The 20,703-nt window shown below is 40.8% G+C and overlaps 1 protein-coding gene across 1 annotated transcript; it reads right to left on the reverse strand.

The window, feature by feature from the left end:
* Positions 1-5,546: 5,546 nt before the first annotated feature.
* LOC107294721 (transcription factor Sp5-like) lies at positions 5,547-6,476 on the reverse strand. Its single transcript, XM_015823975.2, has one exon. It carries the CDS (start codon positions 6,369-6,371, stop codon positions 5,547-5,549), a length of 825 nt encoding a protein of 274 aa, XP_015679461.1. The 5' UTR covers positions 6,372-6,476.
* Positions 6,477-20,703: the final 14,227 nt, after the last annotated feature.

Consider the following 20,703-nt stretch of genomic DNA (forward strand, 5'->3'; position numbering starts at 1 on the left):
TTTAATTAAAACTAACAAGGAAGTGAATTGCATCACACAAAAACTGCACAGGCACCATGAAAAGCTAATTTCCACAGCTTTCTTCATGAGGAGCTTGCGGGCTGCATGTCAAATTCTGTTTTCTCCAGAACTAAACATAAAAGTAAAGCGTTAGGCAGGTAGACTTCAAGACAGTCTTGATTTCTCATTGTACTGAGAGAATAATTTCTTTCTTTCCCATTTTTAAATTATACTTTAAACTATCCACGCATCTATTTAGCTCACCCCTCGTCATTTAGATTACAGGGTCCATCATCCTAGTCGTTAGAGAAAACTATCATTGCATAGGAAGTAGGAAGGTGTGAATGTAACTGTTACATTCTAAAAATTTTGAGATCTTGGTTTGATTCTCAGCTATGAATCCATTTTTGTTGTCACTGGCACCTTATTGCATACCAGCACAAGGAGCTATCTACTGTATTAGTATGCAAGATTTGTCAATTAACATCAGTATAAAGCAGTGATGGCTACCCTTTTAGAGACTGAGTGCCCAAACTGCAACCCAAAACCCACTTATGCATCATCGAGTGCCGGGTGGGTGTAGCCCATTGGCTGGGTGTGGCCCATTGGGTGGGCGTGGCCCATTGGGTGGGCATGGCTGCAGTGATAACGGCAGACTGGGTGGGACTAAAAAGTTCAATCAGTCAATTTCAACTTTGCAAGAACTTTTTTTTTCCTGTGAGAAGTTGAAATTGATCGATTGAACGTGTTTTTTTTTTTGCACACGGCGGCGGAGGCCTAAAGGGAAAAGGTTTTATAAAACCCAGCTGAAGGCCTAGGACTGGGGCGACGATGCGCGTGCCCACAGAGAGGGCTCTGAGTGCCGCCTCTGGCACCCGTGCCATAGGTTCGCTACCACTGGTATAAAGGGATCAAGGAAAACTTCCTGTCTATAAATCCTGAATTAATAGGATTGAACTTAATACATGAGAGCAAAGGGTTGGGGAAAGGGATTTCTCCTGTCAATCCCCTTTTAACAACAGACTCAGAGATATAAATGAAAGAAGCTTGGTCCTTTTACATTTCAAAGGCCACATAGCCTATTTTGACAGTGGCAGCTCTGCTTACAAGTTGATCCTGATGGTGGTCAGAAGCGTGCTTTATGAAACAAAGAAAAAGGTTGTTTTCAATTAAACAGTTTTTGCATTTGTTTCCTCTAAAATTTGCAAGTGAAAAGAATATCAGCCATCCCATTCATCAGGTATTAAGTTCAAAAAATGCCTCCTGTTAAAAACAAACAAACATTTCTATGTAGCAAAACAGGGTATGAAAAACTACTGGAAGCACTCATAGAAAAAAAAATATAGCTCCACCAACATCTCAAGACAATAAATACTAACAATAATACAATTGTTAAAAAAATCAGAAAAGCAAAATACTAGACAAACTACAAGAGAATTGTACCCCCGAGTACTTGTTACCTGAGCAATGGCCAGCTGATACCCTCCATTGTTGTTCAAGAAAGAAATGATGTGGGTCTGCCAAACTTGCTTCAGGAGGTTTCACCTCCGAGGTACTGCTCTTTTACTGGCGTATAGCTTGGGTGGTACTGGAAACGGGCCTTCTTTTATGGGCTTGGGTCCAATCCCTGGGGGTGGGGGCCTAACGCTTAGTCCAACCTGCCACATCTGGGTTAGATATTACTGCTGCATCTCTTTTTGGGGGCCATGCTACAGCAAAAGGGTACCAATGCATATTGATAATTTACACACAAGGTATCGCAAAGACTAGAGCAACTCATAAATGTATGCAGTTGTGCATTCATCTTAGTTAAAACACCAGCTGACTCTTTTCTCAAAGATTCCACCGTAGGGTTAATTGTGTTAAAGACCCCATTGTGATGTAGCAGGGACAGCCCCATGGACACAAAGGTGATGGCTGGTTTCCGTGGCAATTAAGTGGAGGAACAGAGGTCTCTGGAGTGTTCAGTCACAAAGGAACTGACAGCAATAGTGCGTGTGCAAGGATTATCTCAAGTGGAGCTGGAGGCAGTGTGAAAGGACCTATCCTTCCATTGGAGAAAAGAATCCATCTTCTCAGCCTCATTCTCTTACAGTAGTCTGTTCTTCTCATGAAAAGAAGAGGTGAGTGTCTCAAGACCTTTGTAGAAGGAAGAATCGGCTACCAGTTCACTCTGCTTCCATATGGTTCTGAGCTGGGTGTGCATTTTTTAAGCTGGAATTAAGTTATTTACCAATAAAGGAGAATATTTGTAACTCAGGGTTGAAATGAAGGGTCCTTGATGCTCTCTGAACTTGGTTGTGCACTGATGATGTTACCTAGTTTGGGTAAGGAAACGTCTGCAAGAAAACAAGTTCAGACAGCACCAAGGACCCCTCATTTTAAGGTGTGTGTAGTCCAAGGTTACATATAGATTAGCATTTTTTTCTTCCTCTTTTAAGCACACTTTTGCTGCAGAGGTTTCCATGAAGACAAGCCACCAAGCCACACCAGCTTTTCCCACCATTCAAAGAGGGACATCTTTGTATGTGTGGATGTGAATACATGCACAGAGGAATCCCAACACAAAAGAGCTGTAAATTCCACAGTATGAAATATGACAAAAGGTTGGATGGGGATGCGCCTTGAGGACGCTTCATTTTTATTTCTGCGTTTTCATTGAAAGATAGGCTTAGCCTCAAACTTTCATCACTTCATATCAGAGAAGTAGCAAATGAGATGGTAAAAATGTTCCTAGATATTTTTTGTTTCCAATTGCAGGCAGTGAAATCAAAGGATTGAGTGCTTCTACCGGAGGGCAGGGGAGGAGGGGAGACACTGCATAGATGAAAGTAGCATATCAAGGAGAAGGCCCTGCCTGAATTTTCGGTCGTCATCATGAGAATGTATATATTCATGTTCACAAGCATATGAGTTTCAACACTCACAGCGTCACACTGGCTGATGGAGTCCTTTTCATTGCATACTGGTTTGCTTAATTAAATCACAGCAAAATGGGGAAGGCTGGTTTAGTATCGATGAATATTAAGCTTAGCTCTAAATTCTTATGTTGTTTTATGAAATAACCCAAGAAAAAGGCAAAAGAGCCTGTACATCCAGGGAGGGCGTCAACCTCTAATTTGTTAATGTTCTTACACTTTTAGTGCAAAACAGATGTTTAAAAGAATTCAAACTATGTTGTTTGATGAACTGCAAAAATAATTCAACATCAAAGATATAGGACAGAGCAGTATTTCTCAACACAGGCAACTGTAGATTTAAAATCCCAGAATTCTCTAGACCAGAGGAATTCTGGGAATTGAAGTCTACACATCTTAACATTGCCAAGATTGAGAAGCACTAGAATAGAGAATAGGAAAGAAACCGATTTAGACACTAGGCTTTCTTTCAGTGCTATGGAGGCCAGGGGGCAAGGTGGTGACGGAGGCAATAACAACACTTTATTACCACTAGACTTGCAATTGGTCAAGTATACTTATGCTTCCCCACACCAGTTTTGACTGTGGATGTGCTCTCATGGAGTCTTTGGACTTGCCCATATTTTCTTATATATTCCTGGAAATGAATGGAAACTGCCTCCTAGCAGACCTTGTCTAGAATCAGAAGTGAAGTGGGATTGTCTTCTGTGAATATTAGGATGGGAGATCACTTGGAACCTCACGAATGTGAGATGGGAACATAAAAAATCCCAGAAGGCAGTTAAGACCGCCTCCTACCAAATGTCTCCCTTCGACCAGTCCGCTCCCACAGAGAGGGCCTCCTTAGGGTGCCATCGGCCAGTCAATGCCGGCTGGCGACCCCCAGGGGGAGAGCCTTCTCTGTGGCAGCTCCTGCCTTCTGGAATGACCTACCCCCCGACCTACGTACAACTACGGACCTGCGCCTCTTCTGCCAAGCCTTGAAAACCCATCTATTCCATGCGGCCGGCCTGGCGTAGTTTTGACTGGGCTTTGTTAGGCGTTTTATATGGGGTATTTTAGAGCAGGTTTTTTATTCAATATTTATTGTGATTTTTATTATTGCCTGTTCACCGCCCTGAGTCTCATAAGGGAGATAGGGCGGTATATAAATTTAAATAATAAATAAATAAATAAATAAATAAATAAATAAATAAATAAATAAGGTGAACCACTTGCAAACTGACGTATTGATGTGTTTGTGAAGCCCCCAGAAATCACACTCAACTCAAAGGGGACTTTGTCTGAGAATTTATTTAAAAGTGTACTAGACAACCCATGCCGCATTGGCTTATTGTTTCAGAGATATTTCCTTTCCTAACAGAGAAACTGAATGACTATTGGCAGGCAAAAGAGCAGTGGGAGCAAAAGCAACTTCTGATTTCCTGCCAGCTTCCCCACTGACTTTTCTTGTAGAAAGCTGGACGGAGCATTGGAAACGATCACATGACCATGGCTGACTGCAGCTAACTTTGGCAGTGAGGCAGCACTGAAGCAGCCACTAATTTACCACATTTCATTCAGACAGGAGTCATGGATCCCAGATTTTGGATGCATTCTCTCATTTGAGATACAGTACATTGATTCCAAAATGGTTGCCCTATGATGAAGGTTGAAGGTTACAAACAATCAAACAGATACAAGAGTTTTAGTAGTATATAGATTCATCTGTGTGGGCCAACTCTGTTTTGTGCTTGCTACAAATTCTCAAGGTAACCCAAGGCATTAATTACCTATTAACTTCCTTTCAGTGCATGCATTTGATTGTTTCTGTGGACACTTCCCTGATCACCATTAGGCACCTTATCCAACATGATACTAAATATTTTCAAGATGTTTTAAAATAAAAAAGCTAGTTGGAAATTGGCCTGCTGCAGAACAAAGCACTAGTTTCTTTATTTCCAAAGATTGCCTTCAGGTCTAATAATCACATTTAGAAAATAAATATACTTTGCATTTCAACCCAGTTTTCTGTTAGAAATGTACTCTTGAGCCTAGATAAAGGAACATCGCTCCTCCCAAAAGTAATCTAGGGTTATAAGGAAGATAGGGTGAGGGAAGGGAGGTTTGAAGTAGTTGTGGGGAGTAGTGGGGAGTAACTCATCAATTTGCCTTCTGGAAATAGAGGTTTTGTGACCTGGCAGCCATTTAGTCCTAGAGAGCCTAGGATTTACTATCTGGCCCCCTGACACAAAAGAATTATCCACCTGCTCCTGTTTTTATACCAGTGGAATGGAGGATGTTCGGGAATCACTATTTAATGGACCTAACCAATCATTCACTCTTGCTAGGGAATGTTTGCAGGACTTCAGATTTACTGACTGAGATTTCATAGCATCCCACTGATCTATAGTTGCCAGGCTCTTGGGAAAAATATGATTGGTTATGTTGGGTGTAAAATGAATTCAGTTGCACCTTAGCAAGGACTGCAAATCAGTAGGTGGTAGAAACGTATGTACAACAAGCCATCTCGTTGCTGCTATCTGATGACTGTCCAGGTTTTTGCAGCCCAGACACCGTAAGCCTGCTGTAGCCTTCTCCTTGCTTCCTTGACCTCATCTCTACTCTTTTAGGCATCTTTATTTAACATCACTTTCGCTTAATGCCCACTGCTGCTGCTGTCACAACAGCCACATTCCGCACCCGCTTTCCCTGGTGGGTCTTGACATGCTTTGCTAGGTGGTCACTCCGCATAAATCTCTTGGGGCACAGCTGGCAGCCAAAGCGCTTCTCCCCTGTGTGTGTCCGAAGGTGCCTTTGCAGCTCATCTGAGCGAGTGAAGCTCTTCCCACAGTACAGCCAGGAGCAAATGAAGGGGCGCTCGCCTGCATGCCAGCGGAGGTGGGCCTTCAAGTGAGAGGTTTTGCCATAAACCTTGCCACACCCTGGCAGATGGCAGACATGCTGCTTCTTCCTCCCTGGCTCCTCATGGGACTTGCTGGCTCCCTGGCAATTGGGGCATTTGCAGCGACGACAGCGGCGAGCTGTACTCAACAGCCCTTTGGGAGGGCTCTGCAGGAAGGGTGCGAGGGGAGGCTGGGGACTGAGGACTAATGAATGTCCAAGAGAGAAATTGCTTGGCTGCTGCAGGGTCCACCACGGGGCATCCTCAGTGCAGGAGGGGCCTGGAGGGACAGCTGTACCCAAAGGCCACGGGCTTTGCAGAAAACTGGAGGAGTCCTGGGCTTCCGGGAAAGCATATGAGGGATGCACTGTGGGTGCCAACATCTTGACAGGTGACCACTCCAGTGAGTAGATGGCCTCAGCTGGTGGTGTCAGCGGCAGTTCGTGGGGTGAGGCACCACTATTGCTAGCCACCATTTGCTCGTGATATGGCATTTTGGGTCGTCCAAACGCCATGGTTGTGTGAGAGCGTGCTGGCATCTCATTGCTCCAGAGTTGAAACATTCCCATAGATTCATAGGACCCTGGTGAGCTGGCTGAAGAACAGGGCAGAGGAGGTGCTGCTCGGAAGGCCAAGGTGGGGTAGTTGACAGTGATGTCCTCTGGAGATGAGTTAGGAGACCGGTCCTGAACAGAGTAAACAAAAAACAAAAAACTGAGCAAGAGTGTAGATGTTAATCCTCCTAAATACTTAGCCAACCTCTACTCGAACTCTGCCCAAGCAAATCATCTTCTGTAGCACACTTGCTAAATCTTGCACTTTGCATACATCCACACTTTGCCTGCCACACTAAGGTTACCAAAGATATGGCCATTTTATCCTCCTCCCCTGTTATGCATAGATCTTTAATTTGGCTCCATGAGTGATGTTTCATCTAAGTCAGTGGTTCTCAACCTGTAGGTCGGGACCCCATTTGGGGTCGATCGACCATTTCATGGGGGTCGCCAAGCAAGGCTGTCCACCATTTTTTTTGTACGCCATTTTTTTTGTACACCATTTTTCCCCCCTTTTCCGGCGGGTGCCTTACCTCCCTTGGGCTGGGCCAGCTGGTGGTCGGCCTGCTCCGTCTCTGCCGCTTGCCAGCTACGCCTCAGCTGGCGCAGGGGGCGGAACCACACATGTGCGGCGCTCCCGGGCAGGGAAAGTCCTCGACTTACGACCGGTTTAGTCCTCGACTTACGACCGGTTTAGTCCTCGACTTACGACCGGTTGGGGTCGCGGCATTAAAAAGGTTGAGAACCACTGATCTAAGTCTTAAACTGCCATTATCTGCAATGGAAATTGTACCAAACATCTGTCATAATCTGTTAAGTACAGAACCAGTTTTCTCAAAAGAAGAATTGCTTGGACAATGCAGTATGTAGGTCAGCACATAGAGCAGGTTACTTTTTCTCACTTTTTAGAGGAAGAACAGGAGTTTCCTGAGTTGAAGACCAGGTTTGGTTTACACAATACACTGAGCCCTAATGTGGTATCCGATACTTTCTACATCCAATTTCTGTTTTCTGATCAAAGGGACTCGATCTCTCTGGATGTTGCCAAATTTTGTTAGGCTCTTACTGAGATAAGTTTCAAACTAACTGATCCCCATCGCTCAGCATAATGTAACTGTGGCTAACCGTTGAAAATAAAAGGATTTTTTGAACAACACTCAATAAGTGTAGATAGATGTCATCCCTTCCCATCCCACCCCTTTCCATTCTATTCTATTCCATTTGTCTTAGAATTTTAGCTCTGTGTAGAATCTCAGTTTTAAACAAGCAACATTCTCTTTCTTACTTGCAGAGTTGTAACTTATTCTGATATTAATAGTGATAACAATATTCTATAGATTTATTTGGAAGCAGAAAAGAGGAGCCTGACCCTGACCTCAGGGGGAACACTCTTGAATCCTCCAATTCGGAAAGTGATTATAAGTGACAAAGGTACAGGCACAAGAAAAGTGCAGGAGAAGAAGCAAAGGTAGAATTTCTCTTGAATAAGGTTCTATTGATGAGCAAAGCCAAGTCAACCTTAGCACTGATTCATTTTGTGTCCCAGTTGTGCCCATTCCTGGAACAGGAGGCTTTTCGTACAGTCACCCACAATGTGTGACTATTGCAATGTGATCTGTGTGGAGCTAACCTTGAAAATCATTTAGATCCACAGGCATTTGTGGGCATAACACAGTGCACCCAATGTATCACCTCTGTTTTGAGAGTTGCCAATGGGCTTTTTAGATACAATTCAATGTCCCTGACCTACGAGACACTCCCTATCATAGGTCTATTTATGAGACAGATCTTCTGTCTCCAGTAGTGTCTGCTTGTCCTATATTGTACAATCAAATTGGGCATACTTTCAGACTCTTTGCTTAAACAGTATCATCTGATGAAATGGACCGTCTCTCTCATGGTGCCTGCCCTCTGGAACAGCATTGCCCCAGAGATTTGAATGGCCTCTACCTTTGAAAACCTGACTCTTTCCCTAGGATTTGGGTTAGTGTGGTGGGCTCTTTTGAGAAATCCTATGGGAAGATTAGGGATATGTTTTTAATTGCTCTCTCTTACATGTTGGCCACTTTTTTTGTTGGTTGTGTTTTTTTTTAACTGTTATTAATATTATGTGTCACCCAGAGTCATTATGGACTCTGGCATTTTTAGAATTTTGACAAATAAATCATCATCACCTTCTTCATCGTCATCTGTCATGGTTCCGAAAAAAGAAGCTCTTCAAAGAACTTTGAGGCATTGTTTACCTTAAAGAATCTTTAATTTGCAACATAGCTTCGCACGTACATAGAGAAGCCAAAATCTGAATTCTCCTCCCCCAACCACACAGTATCTAAGCATAACTCACTCCTTCATTTCACAGTCATTAATCACATTCTCCAATTAGTTTGAAGTGTGAACTTTCCCTCCCGTTATCTCCTCTTATTACAAGTAACCTTGAAGAATACTCTACTGAGATATTGTTATGGCTAACTAGTCTCCAAGCACATTCTTCCCCCTCCCCTCCAGCACCATCTAATTTTTACTCTAAAAGTAATACACAGGTTAAATAGAAAATGTTTGCATCTTTATATATTGTCAAGCATGAACATCCGATGTTAGCAGCCTTGACATAATCATTTTAGCCATTGTCTATCCACTGCAGGATGAAGGCCTCTTCCACATGTTTCCAACCAATACGATCCTTTTGTCAATTGGGCCCACAATACTTGGTGATGTCATTGATCTCTTTGACTGAGTATTCCAGCAAGCAATAATGAAGGCAGTGCACAACCGAGGTGTAGACACTGCACCTTACCTAAACTTACTACAATCAATATATGAAAAAACAATAGCAACAATTAAAGTGGAAATCATCAGAGAACGAGGTGTACAACAAGGTGATACAATATCACCTACCCTTTTCTCAGCCTGCCTTGAAGAAGTATTTCGTAAACTAGACTGGGCAAAAGATGGAAATAAAATCAATAGCACCTATTTAAATCACTTAAGATTTGCAGATGATGATGTTCTCTTCTCACAAGACCCAGAAGAGCTACAAAGACACATACAAGAGCTGCACAAAGCAGGAGAACCATTTGGCTTAAAAATAAACCTGAAAAAGAGCCAGGTTATGTTTAATAAATTCACCAAAGAAAGAAAAAATTGGCTTAAAAAATAAACCTGAAAAAGTGCCAGGTTATGTTTAATAAATTCACCAAAGAAAGAACAAATTTTATATCTGGAGAAGAATTAGACATAATAGACCACTACATATACCTTGGCCAACGGATCTCAATGGAAGGTGATATAATAAAGGAAATTGAACGTGTTAAATGTGGTTGGCAGGCATTTGCCAGGCTCAGCATAATTTTCAAGAATTAACTCCCCTTAATGCCTGAAGAGAAATATTTTGATCAGTGTGTGCTACCTGCTCTAACATATGCCAGTGAAACATGGACCTCACAATCGAAACAAAAGCTAAGAGCCATGGAAAGATAATGCTCGACATTATAAGACAAGACAGAAAGACCTGCACACGAACTAGAGAACAAACAAAAGTATACGGTAATATCAAGAGAGTAAAAGAACTGAAATGGAAATGGGCTGGTCCCAGAGCAAGAAGAACTGATGGCAGGTGGACCAAGGCAGTCACAAAATGGATCCCACTTGATAAAAAGCGTCCACGAAAGAGACCTAAAACAAGATGGATCAACAACATCAGCAAGTATTGTGGACAAATATTGATACTTAAAATAAATAGCTGCTGTAATTATAACTTAAGCAATACCATTATACAAACATTGTTGGGAATATAATCTACGGATGTTCAAATCTTTGTATCTTTTTCCCCCCAAGACAAATGTAATAAGGAGGGCTGGGTGAAGCAGGGACAATTTATGAAGCTGCTTTGGTTCCAATCACTGGAAAGAAATCCACTTCAGAAAAGGACTTTTATCCCTTCAGTTAAAAGATCTGCAAGTCAAAAGATCTGCAAGTCATTTTTCATTGCCTGAGGTTATGCTTGGGGAAAAGATCCAAAGGCAAAGCAGCTGATTTGATGTGGTAAAAAGGCTTGAATCTGATGCTCCTCCTCAGAGGTGTAGAAGGCACATTTTATCGTACTGCAAGGACTTGTTAAGGCTTCAAGGCCTAGTATTGATAGGTACTGATAGTTTCTCTTTGGCATAGTTTTTGCTGTTTTTGCTTTGATCTTTTCATGCTGAAATATATTTAAGAAAGAAGAAAAGCAGAGGAGGCAGAATCCTAGAAGCATTACAATTAAGCAGGAAGTTTCCACTTGTAAATCCTGACTGAATGTTTACAGATAGTCCTCGAGTTACGGCCGTAGTGGAGCTCGCCCATTATGGTTGTAAGTTGTAACAGTCATAAAACGGAAATGGACACATGATTGTGTCTTTTGCAGCAATTGTTAAGTGAACACTGCGGTCATAAAATGAACTCATTGTTCACTGTAGTGCAGTTTTACTAGCAGTGCTGATTTTTGGCAACTATTGTAAAATGTGATTGGCATGCTACAAATGGCTGTAAATGCGGCTGTGTTGCTGAGCACCCAGAGTGAGGTCACTTCACCCACAGGAGGAAGTGACTGTCAAAACTTTGGATCTGGGTGATAAGTTCCCTTTCCCAGGTAGGTCGCAATTTCAAATGGCCACTAAGCAACTGGTTGTAAGTCAAGGACTATTTACATTGGAAAAAGAAGGATACCCAGAAGGGAATGTTAACTGCAGCTATTTTAGAATTTAAAAAAAAGAGAACGCCTGTTCGTCATTTCATGAGATGATATAAAATACACAGCTGCATCGCTTAAGGTTTAAAAACAAAGTCGATCCTAGGATCAATCTGTATTATACCTTCAAGAATGTTTGGAAAAATGCTCAGTGGTGAAACTTCAGAGTTAATCAGCATCAAGTAGGAACAACAGGATGCGGGATTCTAGCTCCCGCCAGTATCAATCTCATCCAGAATCTACTGGCTTCTAGTTCCATTCCTGTTATATTTGGAATTATGAAAAGAGTGAAACATTTTAAAGCGATTGGAACTTTTGAGCAATTACAAAGATTTTGTGTGTGCGCAGGATTGGTTACTATGTTTTTCATTTTGTCATCCCCCAAAATCAAGATGCTTCTTTACTATCAACTTCATTGGTTATGATTTCATGTCATAACAATTTTCTCTGCATTTATTGAAAAATAATTTTAAAAGTCATTCATCCTGCCCACAAAACCCTTGTTTTGTTTAAACATTTCCTTGGTTGAACTTTTCCAGTTCAAACCCCATGCAAAACTCTGTACATTGCCAGAAAAAAAAGCTTGCTGATTCTCTTTAATAAAACCAAAGTCACTGGACTATTTCCTACTGAAAACCTATAGTAAAGCCATAGATTGGGAGAGAGAACCAAAAAAAGAAAACAAGAATCAGTGATGGGAATTTAAAAGTTGGATACGCTTCAATTATGTGCCACCTTTTAACGCAGGAGTGTGTGTATGAAAAGTGGGAAATAGCTCCCAAATTCTTTTGCAACCTTTCAAACCTGCATTAAAGCATCATTGCTATATATTCTTCCTAGGAAGGAGGTCATAGTGAATCCACTCTTGAAAAGTTGCAAATAGGCAGAATATGCTCCAACTAATAAAGGTTTTATCCATCTGATCAACAGGAGAGTTTTGAGAACGGAACTTAAGCCATGTCTATCACCTGAATTGCCACAGCTCCTGGACCAATGAATATCCTATAGCAGAAGGAGTAGGAAAATGGCCAGCACTTTTTTTCAGAACATGTTTTAAGATGGTCATTTGCAGTTTCTGGGAGAATTCCCTGCTGTGAAGGCGCCATGCCATTTCTTACTTTAAAAGCCTTTATTATAGCTGTGATCCCAGGAGGATAGCAGGAATTCTGTCCCTGCTACTTCTATCAGCATGGAAAATAATCTCAGGCAGTTTTTTTTTGGGGGGGGGGGGTTTAAACAGAAGAGTGTAAAACTAACTAGGAACTGAAGGATTAAGATGGCTCTTTACTCAGGTTCTCTTCCTTGCAATAAATAGATTGCAGCAGATAAGAGCTTGTTTACACCTAAGAGCTGGAAGGTTGGTGAAGCAAGAGTCAAGCCAACAGAAGGACAGAGCGCCCTACAGCTTTGTTCTGGTTTTAAATAAGTCAGGAAAAGGCAGAAGAAATGTTGGCTTACCTCAAAATAAGCCAATATTATGGGTAAAGACAAATTCAGAGTCAATCAGGAAGTTGTACAATGGTGGATACAGGGTGAGCTCCTTAATCTGCAACTAAGCATTGGTGACAGTAGTGATCTACCTTTTAGGCCTGTGGTTAGGATAAAGGAAATAAGTATGTTTTTCTATGGAATGGCTTAAATGGTTGTTCTGACTTTTTAAATTTGCCTCAATAGGCATTAAAATGTCACATTTCCCTACTCAAAGTGTCCCCTTCTTCTAGCTAGAATTAGATGCCCAGCCAATATTGTCTAAGCTCAGTTGCAAGGGCTTATCAAGTTTTAGGCAGATTCTTCCCAATAACTCAGTATCTAATTTTTCATTTGGAGATATGTGAGAACTGAATTTGCAACCATTTCTAAGCAAAGCTATACTACTGAGCTGTAGTCTAAGTAGTTTTCCTGGCACTGAACAAAGCACAATAAGATCTATTTCCCCCTTCTACAATGTATATAATATACTCATATAATAATATACTCATTTTGCAAAACAAAATAAAAAAATGCAATACTTTCATTAGATGTTTGAAATATGTATAGTACCCATAAGCAAAAAATTAGCACACTATAAATGTACGTCCCAGGAGTCATACAACAAATATATAGTTGAAAATTAAAGTTTTCATTCAAAATAAACAATTCTGTCCACAACTTAAACAATCCCTTAAACATTGTCTGTACCCCAAATACCACATATTGTTAACTTTTGTTTCTTTAGAGACAGAAAACACATTCTCCACTTTTTAAAATGTTCTTACTATCTAAATCTCAGCTGAGCTCACCTGCTAAAAAAAAATCACCTTCAGTTAGGATTGGTTACCTTTCCCTTTCCATCAGCATCTCAGCAGACTCACTAGAGTCCAAAGTTAGCATCTTTCTAGTACATTTCCTATTCATTCGCACCCATTTGTTCCTTACAGTTCAGGAGCAATTTACCTAGGTTGAAACACAACAGGTGAAATCCTCTTCTCCCTCAGAGTCCCTGCTTAGCTATTCCCCAAAATGAGAGTACAGGTTTCAATACTGAAACCTTAGTGGGAAATATGGAGAAGGAAAGCAGATGTGGTTAAACACGGGAAAATTCAGAGGCTAACCGTCCTTTTAGTAAATCCAAAAGATAATTTGCCCTGCCATTCCCTGTAATCAAGAACGCTGCATATCCTCAAAATTTACACAATTAGAACTCCACAATCTCTTACAGAATGTCGAATTAGACGGGAGGTACGTACCAAAGTGCTACAATCAATTGGTAGCTGTTGCTAATTATAAATTAATAGTTTGTTTAATGATTTGCTCTGCTTTAATAAGAATGATGATACGTCTGCATCCTAATCCCTTCAAGGCAAGGCTGCTTACTCCAGAGTTCCTCTGAGATTATCACACTTACGCGAATCTAAGAGTAAGCCTCCTTGAGTTAATGGGATTTACATCTCAACAGAAACATTACGGGATTGCCCGGAAAACGTTAGAGCGCGCTTTCCCCATTCCTTCCACAGCAGAAACGCGCCGGTCGCGTATTTTAGCTGCCAAACGTCAGGCTGAAAAATCAACAGGTGAAGTTTCCCCAACTGCTGAATCTCCGCATCAGGAAAATCCTCACTTACTGAATTGCACGCACGCACACACACACACACACATACACACACACACGGTAAAAGATCCCGAAGGAAGCTCGCACTCGAGGCGAACCCAGAGGGGCCACTCCACTTCTAATCCGGGGAGATTCCTCCTCCTACCTGCAGAAACGAGGTGAAGTGGTTCGCCGAGTTCGGCACCGCCAAAGTTGCCATTGGGATCGGGGTCATCCAGCTCTAGCTACGGAAAGGGCGCCTAAAGTCAGCAGAGCCGGAAGCCCCGAAGTGGCAACCTGCTCTGCTCCCCCTCTCTATGCCAAAGTCCTCCTTCCTCCCCAACCTGCAATCTTTCTCCTCCTGCGCTCAGATTCTCCCCCCCCCTCCCCAACACTTTGATTTTGGCTCCCCGTCAGCCTATCAGGATTGTGGCGATTGGAGGCGCTTTTGATGTCGCCCGAGCGAACCAATCATTAAAATAGATTGAGCGATTTCAAAGAGGGGCCTGGCTAGATCGCCTTTAAGGGCCGGGCTCCCCCGCTGGGCCGCTTGTTAAGGATGCAAAAGGCCTTGATTGGCTTTGCGTGCGATCAAGAGACCCAGGCTGCTCCTTTTATCTCTTTAAGAAGGACTGTGCGAGGCCAAGAGCGGGAGTAGACAGGTTCTATATCTCAGTGCGATCAGAATCCACGGATAAGCCATCATGAGCTTAGTGCACTGTAATTATTTGATTTGTAAACCTTTGGCTTTAATGTGTGAGTCAGACGTCACTTCACCCATGCTTAATTTTTAACCTTTGGCTTAGAATCATAAGTAAAGCTGATTTATAAATACTTAAGTATTGTGATGATGAGTGCTCAATGCACAGTCAGCCAGATGTTTGGACTGGATTTGGCCTTTTTAGTCACCTATTGACTCCTTCCCAAGGACCTGGGAGAGAAATGTTGTTCAATGGTGTTAAAGGTATAGTCACAGGATGTAAGCTGTTCCAAATAATGCTGCCTTTAGCAATTGAGCGATGGCAATTTTGTTAAGACTGATGGTATTCAATTGGTGCTCCAGATGTTTTGGGATTGCACGCAAAGCACCTATTACAATGGGTAAGATCTGTGCTTTCTTTTGTCCCAGTCATTCCACAGCTATTTGCAGGTCTTTGTGTTTTGTGATTTTCCCCCCAAGTTCTTTCTTTTCTATTTCTGCTGTCTCCAGGTACTGCCTCATTAACTATCCAGACTTTTTTTTGTCTTTTTTATCAACAATTGTTAAATCTGGGGTGTTATGTGGCAGATATTATTATTATGGTTGGTTGCAATCAGCCAGATTTTTAGACTGGATTTGGCATTTTTGTTATATTTTTATTCTGCTTTTTAAAATATTTTTGTCAAGTCAAGCCATTGAACATACCTAATAGTCCTGCTTCCTATTTTACCCATAACAACAACCCTGGGAAGTGGGCTGGGCTGAGCAACTAGTGCAAAGTTACCCAGCTGGCCTTCATATCTAAGAGCGGTTTAAAATTCACCCTCTCCTGGTTTCTAGGCCAGTATCTTAACCAGTAGACCCAACTGGCTCTGTATACACAGTTTCTATTTCTGAGGAAAGTATTGGGATAGACAGAGACTAAATGAATGGAACATGCCTAAGCATAGGATTGCCTTATCCAGCCTTTAAACATGCAGATGAAGGCTAGATATAGGAAAGGGACTTAGCTATATCACTTTGCCACGCCTAGTGATTGCCTAGAGTTATATAACCCATTTATGGTAGCCCTAGCTGGCAGCTACAATCCCAGTTCATTTTTCAATGTCTGTTGATTTATACACTGTTGAACACAACCATTCTCTCTACCAGGGATGAATGAAAATTAATGCCACCAATGTCATAAATTGCCAATGGGTGGCAGTATTGATGCATTAGGTACTCTGGTGTGTTCTTTAACTTCTATTCTTCCACTTCAGTTGGTGGGAAGTTGCTGTGAAAAAGGTCATGCTGCTATTGTGCAATGGAAACTTTTGATGAGTATTAATGCAGGCTAAGCAATGTCTTGTAATTGAATTTTTGACTGTCTGAGAACTCCATCCAATTGAAATTCATTGCCAAATGCAATTGTTTATGGTGATGGCTATGTTGATGGAAGCACAATAGTCCTCACTTAACAGTCTTAAAGGAGACTTACAACTCTGTTAAGCAAAATGGTGGTTGCTAAGTAGGAAATCATGTGACTGTGGCTGTGCTTTTCCAGCTGGAAAGAGACAAGACTACTCAATTTTAAAATGCAGGTCAAACACAGGACAATGTATACTACCTGTAATGGTGTTCATGTGACTGTGGAATGCTGTGAAAGTTGAAAATTGGTGATAAAATTGTTTTTTCAGCCCCATCATAACTTTGAACGGTTGCTGAATAAGTGAACAATAAATAAGGACTACCTGTACTGTGCATTGTTGGGACAAAAAATATATAAAGATGGTGAACTGGGAAGAGCTGATTTATGTAATCAAGAAAGGCTGAATTGCTAAGGACAATCAGAGGATCACTCAAAGGAAAAATTCTGTCAAGCTTGGCATTCACAGAACATGTGGATCACATTATTGGCATTCTTCAGTATCAGAAGATTTGCTCAAGTCGGGTTCCTCACATGCTAATGGCAGAGATGAAAGCCTCAAGATTTGAAATTTATCAGCAATGATTTTCATGCATAAGAATGAAGGTGACACATTTCTTCACAGCATAGTGAAAGGCTACAAAATATAGGCTTATCATTATGACCTGGAAAATAAGCGTCAGTCCATGGAATGTCTTCATAAAGTTTCACTGGAAACAAAAAGTCAACATCCAGGGTTCAGGGTTTTGTTTTTGTTTTTTTTGGGGGGGGGAGGGACACTAATTATATTATTCATTTTGATTTACCTGAAATTGGGACCAATATCAACTCCTTTTGAAAGAACAACTCATTGTTTCAAACATTTTGAAACAGTTAAACTGAGTTCAGAAATACAAGAAGGAAATTTTGCTACACTAGGCCTTACATCTCAAGATCACCCAAGAGGAATTGCAAATTTGGATCTTACCACCTTACCCCATTTAGTTTAGATTTGCAACTTCGACCTTTTCCCAAAATTGAAGGAATAACTTCATGGGAATCTGTTAGACTCAAATGAAGAGGTTGGGACGTGGCTAAAAAGATAAAATATGATGTTATTTTTTGATGACTTTAAGAAGTGGTCCATTGTTTGCAGAAGTTACGAAGTGAATCGTAGACTTTATGTGGCAAGGAAAATATAGCTAATGAGATCATTTCAACAATTATTTTCCTGTTACCTTTATTAAAATATCCCTGTTTGAACTAAAGTTATGGAGTCGGAGGCAATACTTTACATTTGTTCTTTGTATAGTAACATCCAGGATGAGTGAATGTAAGGGGAAGGGATTTCAGAGTGGCAGATAAAGAATGTCTCTTATGGAATCAACTCTGCCCTTTTGAACACAGAAAAAGGATCTCAGCTGTTACATTTAATAACAATTCAATATGTGCCACCTAGAGTTTGGCCAGCTCTCTAAGGTCACTTAAAAAATCAGTCTGTTTAGGGGTAGTTCAAAACAACAGCTGAATGTTGTTCCACCATCCAAAAGATTAAAAAAAAAATCCCTTTGGGAAATTTAACATTAGATAATGTCAACTTGGTTTGTGTTTTCTGTCAGTAACTATGCAGTCAAAATTCACAATATACTGTACTTGAAAACCCAAGGATGGTCTCAACTTCCTTAGGCAACAAGATACGGAGAAAAGAGTGCTTTGGATAATTCATCAAAAGCAGCAATAACACTAATATATGCACATTACTTGTGGCTATACCTTGAATTCAAAGTTTTATAATTCCACTATCCTAGATTAAACCAATGCCATACATTGGTAGAAAAGCAAAGTTACCAGGGCCATTATCATATTCTGTCCTTGAAAAAGTAGAAATGTGGCAGAAATCAAATATGGGAATGTGTGTGCTGTTCTCATGAACCAAGGGATTCAACTTGGTAAATGACTATGGAGATTCTCAGTCATCCAGGTCATGGTTGCCCCAAAAGTGTTTTTCAGGAGGTAATTGAACTTTCTTGTTTTTCTTTGAAGATGTTTCATTTCTCATCCAAGAAGCTTCTTCAGCTCCCCACCATCTAGTGAGAAGCGAAATGTCTTCAAAGAAAGACAAGAAAGTCCAGTTGCCTTTGGGATTCAACTTGGTAGAAGAGATCATGGCAAAGCGTTTAGGTATTAATGACTTCTGTGGTACTTACAGCCAATGCAAGAGATTAAATTACTTGAGATAAGAGCACCACCAATCTCATTTCTTTGTTTATAGAACTACAGTATATAATATATATAATTTATTTATTTTATTTATTTATTTTATTGAACTTATATGCCGCCCTTCTCCCGACAGGACTCAGGGCGGCTTACAGCATATTAAAACGATACAAACACTATCCCCAATAAAAACCAATTAAAAACAAATATTTACCGCTGTGTTACCATTAAAATTCTAATTAAAATTGTCCCTATTTAAAATTCTCCCTAGGCCAGACCCGCTTGCTGAAAAAGCCATGTCTTGAGGNGAGGGTGGGGGCACCCACAGAGAAGGCCCTCCCCCTGGGGGTCGCCAGCCGACACTGCTTGGCCGACGGCACCCTGAGGAGGCCCGCTCTGTGGGAGCGTACTGGTCTGTGAGAGAAAATCTGTGGCAGAAGGCGGTCTCGGAGATATCCAGGTCCGATGCCATGGAGCGCTTTAAAGGTGGTAACTAACACCTTAAAGGGCACCCGGAAGGCCACTGGTAACCAGTGCAGCTCGCGCAGCAGCGGTGTTACTGTATACTGTATTACTTGATTATCTCTTTCCAAAAGTGACATTTACATTACTTTGGGATGGATGTGAGAGACGGACAGACACTAGAAATAAATGGGGATGTTGATCTCAACTCCTAGCTGCCACATAGATAGAATTTCTCCAAGATCATCTGTCCCCAACCTGTGTCTTCAGGTCTTCCAATAGTGCATCTATCGCTGCTCTAATTGTTCCATCCACCATGCTGTTGGGTGTCCTCTTTTTCTCTTCCACTTTTCCCAGAAGTTCTGTTATGGATTTATGAAGGAAGCTGGACTTTTGTATAATGTATGCAGAATATGATCATTTGAATTTGGTCTTTTTTGCCTTAAATGAGAACTATGGATTAATTTGTTCTATGATCCATTAGGGGGCTGGGGGATTAAGTTTAAGTTAAAGTAAGGGTCTGTTAAATTAAGTTCGAAGTATTCTCAAGAGGGTTTTTTCCCCCTAAAAATTCAAAAGTTTCAATTTTCTTTCTGTCTTGCTTTTTCAAAGTCCAACTTTTGCTTCCAGAGAGTGTCATAGGGAAAACCATTGTCTGCTTAGTTCTGATTATTTTAAGTATAGATACTGTAAGTCATGGTACCTTAATATTTTTCTGAGAGTTTCAATACCAAGTGTGTATTTTTTTCTCTGGTTTTATTGCTGTTGATTATCATTTTTAAAAGGCAGAAGCTTTCCTCCACTTCAATGTCTTTATTATGAGTTTTAAGACTGGTTGTTGTACCTATTGCTATTATATTTAATCTTAATCCTAGTCCCTATTGCTTCCTTTTTGTTGTCCTGCTCCATGACTAAACTTGCAAGTATTTTGCATTTTGAGATATCCAGAACCCCCAAATAATGAAGGTTATTGATTGATCCAATGACCAATGGTTTAAACCATGGTTTTTCTTCCAATCCAGCCTCTCTTAAAATATATTTAATATAGTTTCTATAAATAAGGCGATAATATGTATCTATACGTTATCTATTTCATCATGTTCCATTTGGGCTCTGGCTTTCTATCCTCTCTGTAGGTTTTCTATGAGAACAATGTTCTGAGATTTTCCTGAGGATATTTCTTAGCTTGACACAATTAACACAATCAAAATGCTTTTTATAATCAATAAAGCACGTATTGTTTTCTTTTTTGTACTCTTTGGCTTTTTCAGTTTACCAGCATGTTTCCTGATCCTCGGTTTTTCTAAAACTAACATTGGACATCTGGAGTTTCCCTTTTCATCTTTGGCTTCGGTCTGCATTACGTGATTTTAAACATTATTTTACAAGCACCTGAAATGAAGGATATTCAGTGATAGTTTGCATAATCTGTAATGCCTTCTTTCTTTAATATTGGTATATAGATTGACTTCATCCAATCTATTGGCTGCTGAATCTTTCTCCAAATTTGCTGGCATAGTTTGCTTAGAAGCTTTACCGATTCTTCTTTCTTGCTTGCCATAATTCACCAGTTTCTGTAGCCTTCTGATGGCCAGAGTGCAGATTTAACAAGAGGATCTCTAGTATCCTCTAAGATGGCATCTCAACAGTACAGAATTTTGGAAAATTTCTTCCATCTTTCTTTCTTCTTCTTCGAATCAGTTGCACTCTGTCTATTGGATCCTCTGGCATACCAGTTCAAGGTTGGAAGTTCCTTCTGAATCTGAAGATCTTTTGAAAGACTTATTTTTT

Source organism: Protobothrops mucrosquamatus, unplaced genomic scaffold (genome assembly GCF_001527695.2).
Source record: "Protobothrops mucrosquamatus isolate PMUCROS unplaced genomic scaffold, P.Mucros_1.0 scaffold2064, whole genome shotgun sequence".
Classification (NCBI taxonomy): Eukaryota; Metazoa; Chordata; class Lepidosauria; order Squamata; family Viperidae; genus Protobothrops; species Protobothrops mucrosquamatus.

What these genes read in the sequence shown, in the direction of transcription:
- LOC107294721 (XM_015823975.2), bottom strand. Translation starts at nt 6,371, where the DNA reads ATGGGAATGTTTCAACTCTGGAGCAATGAGATGCCAGCACGCTCTCAC.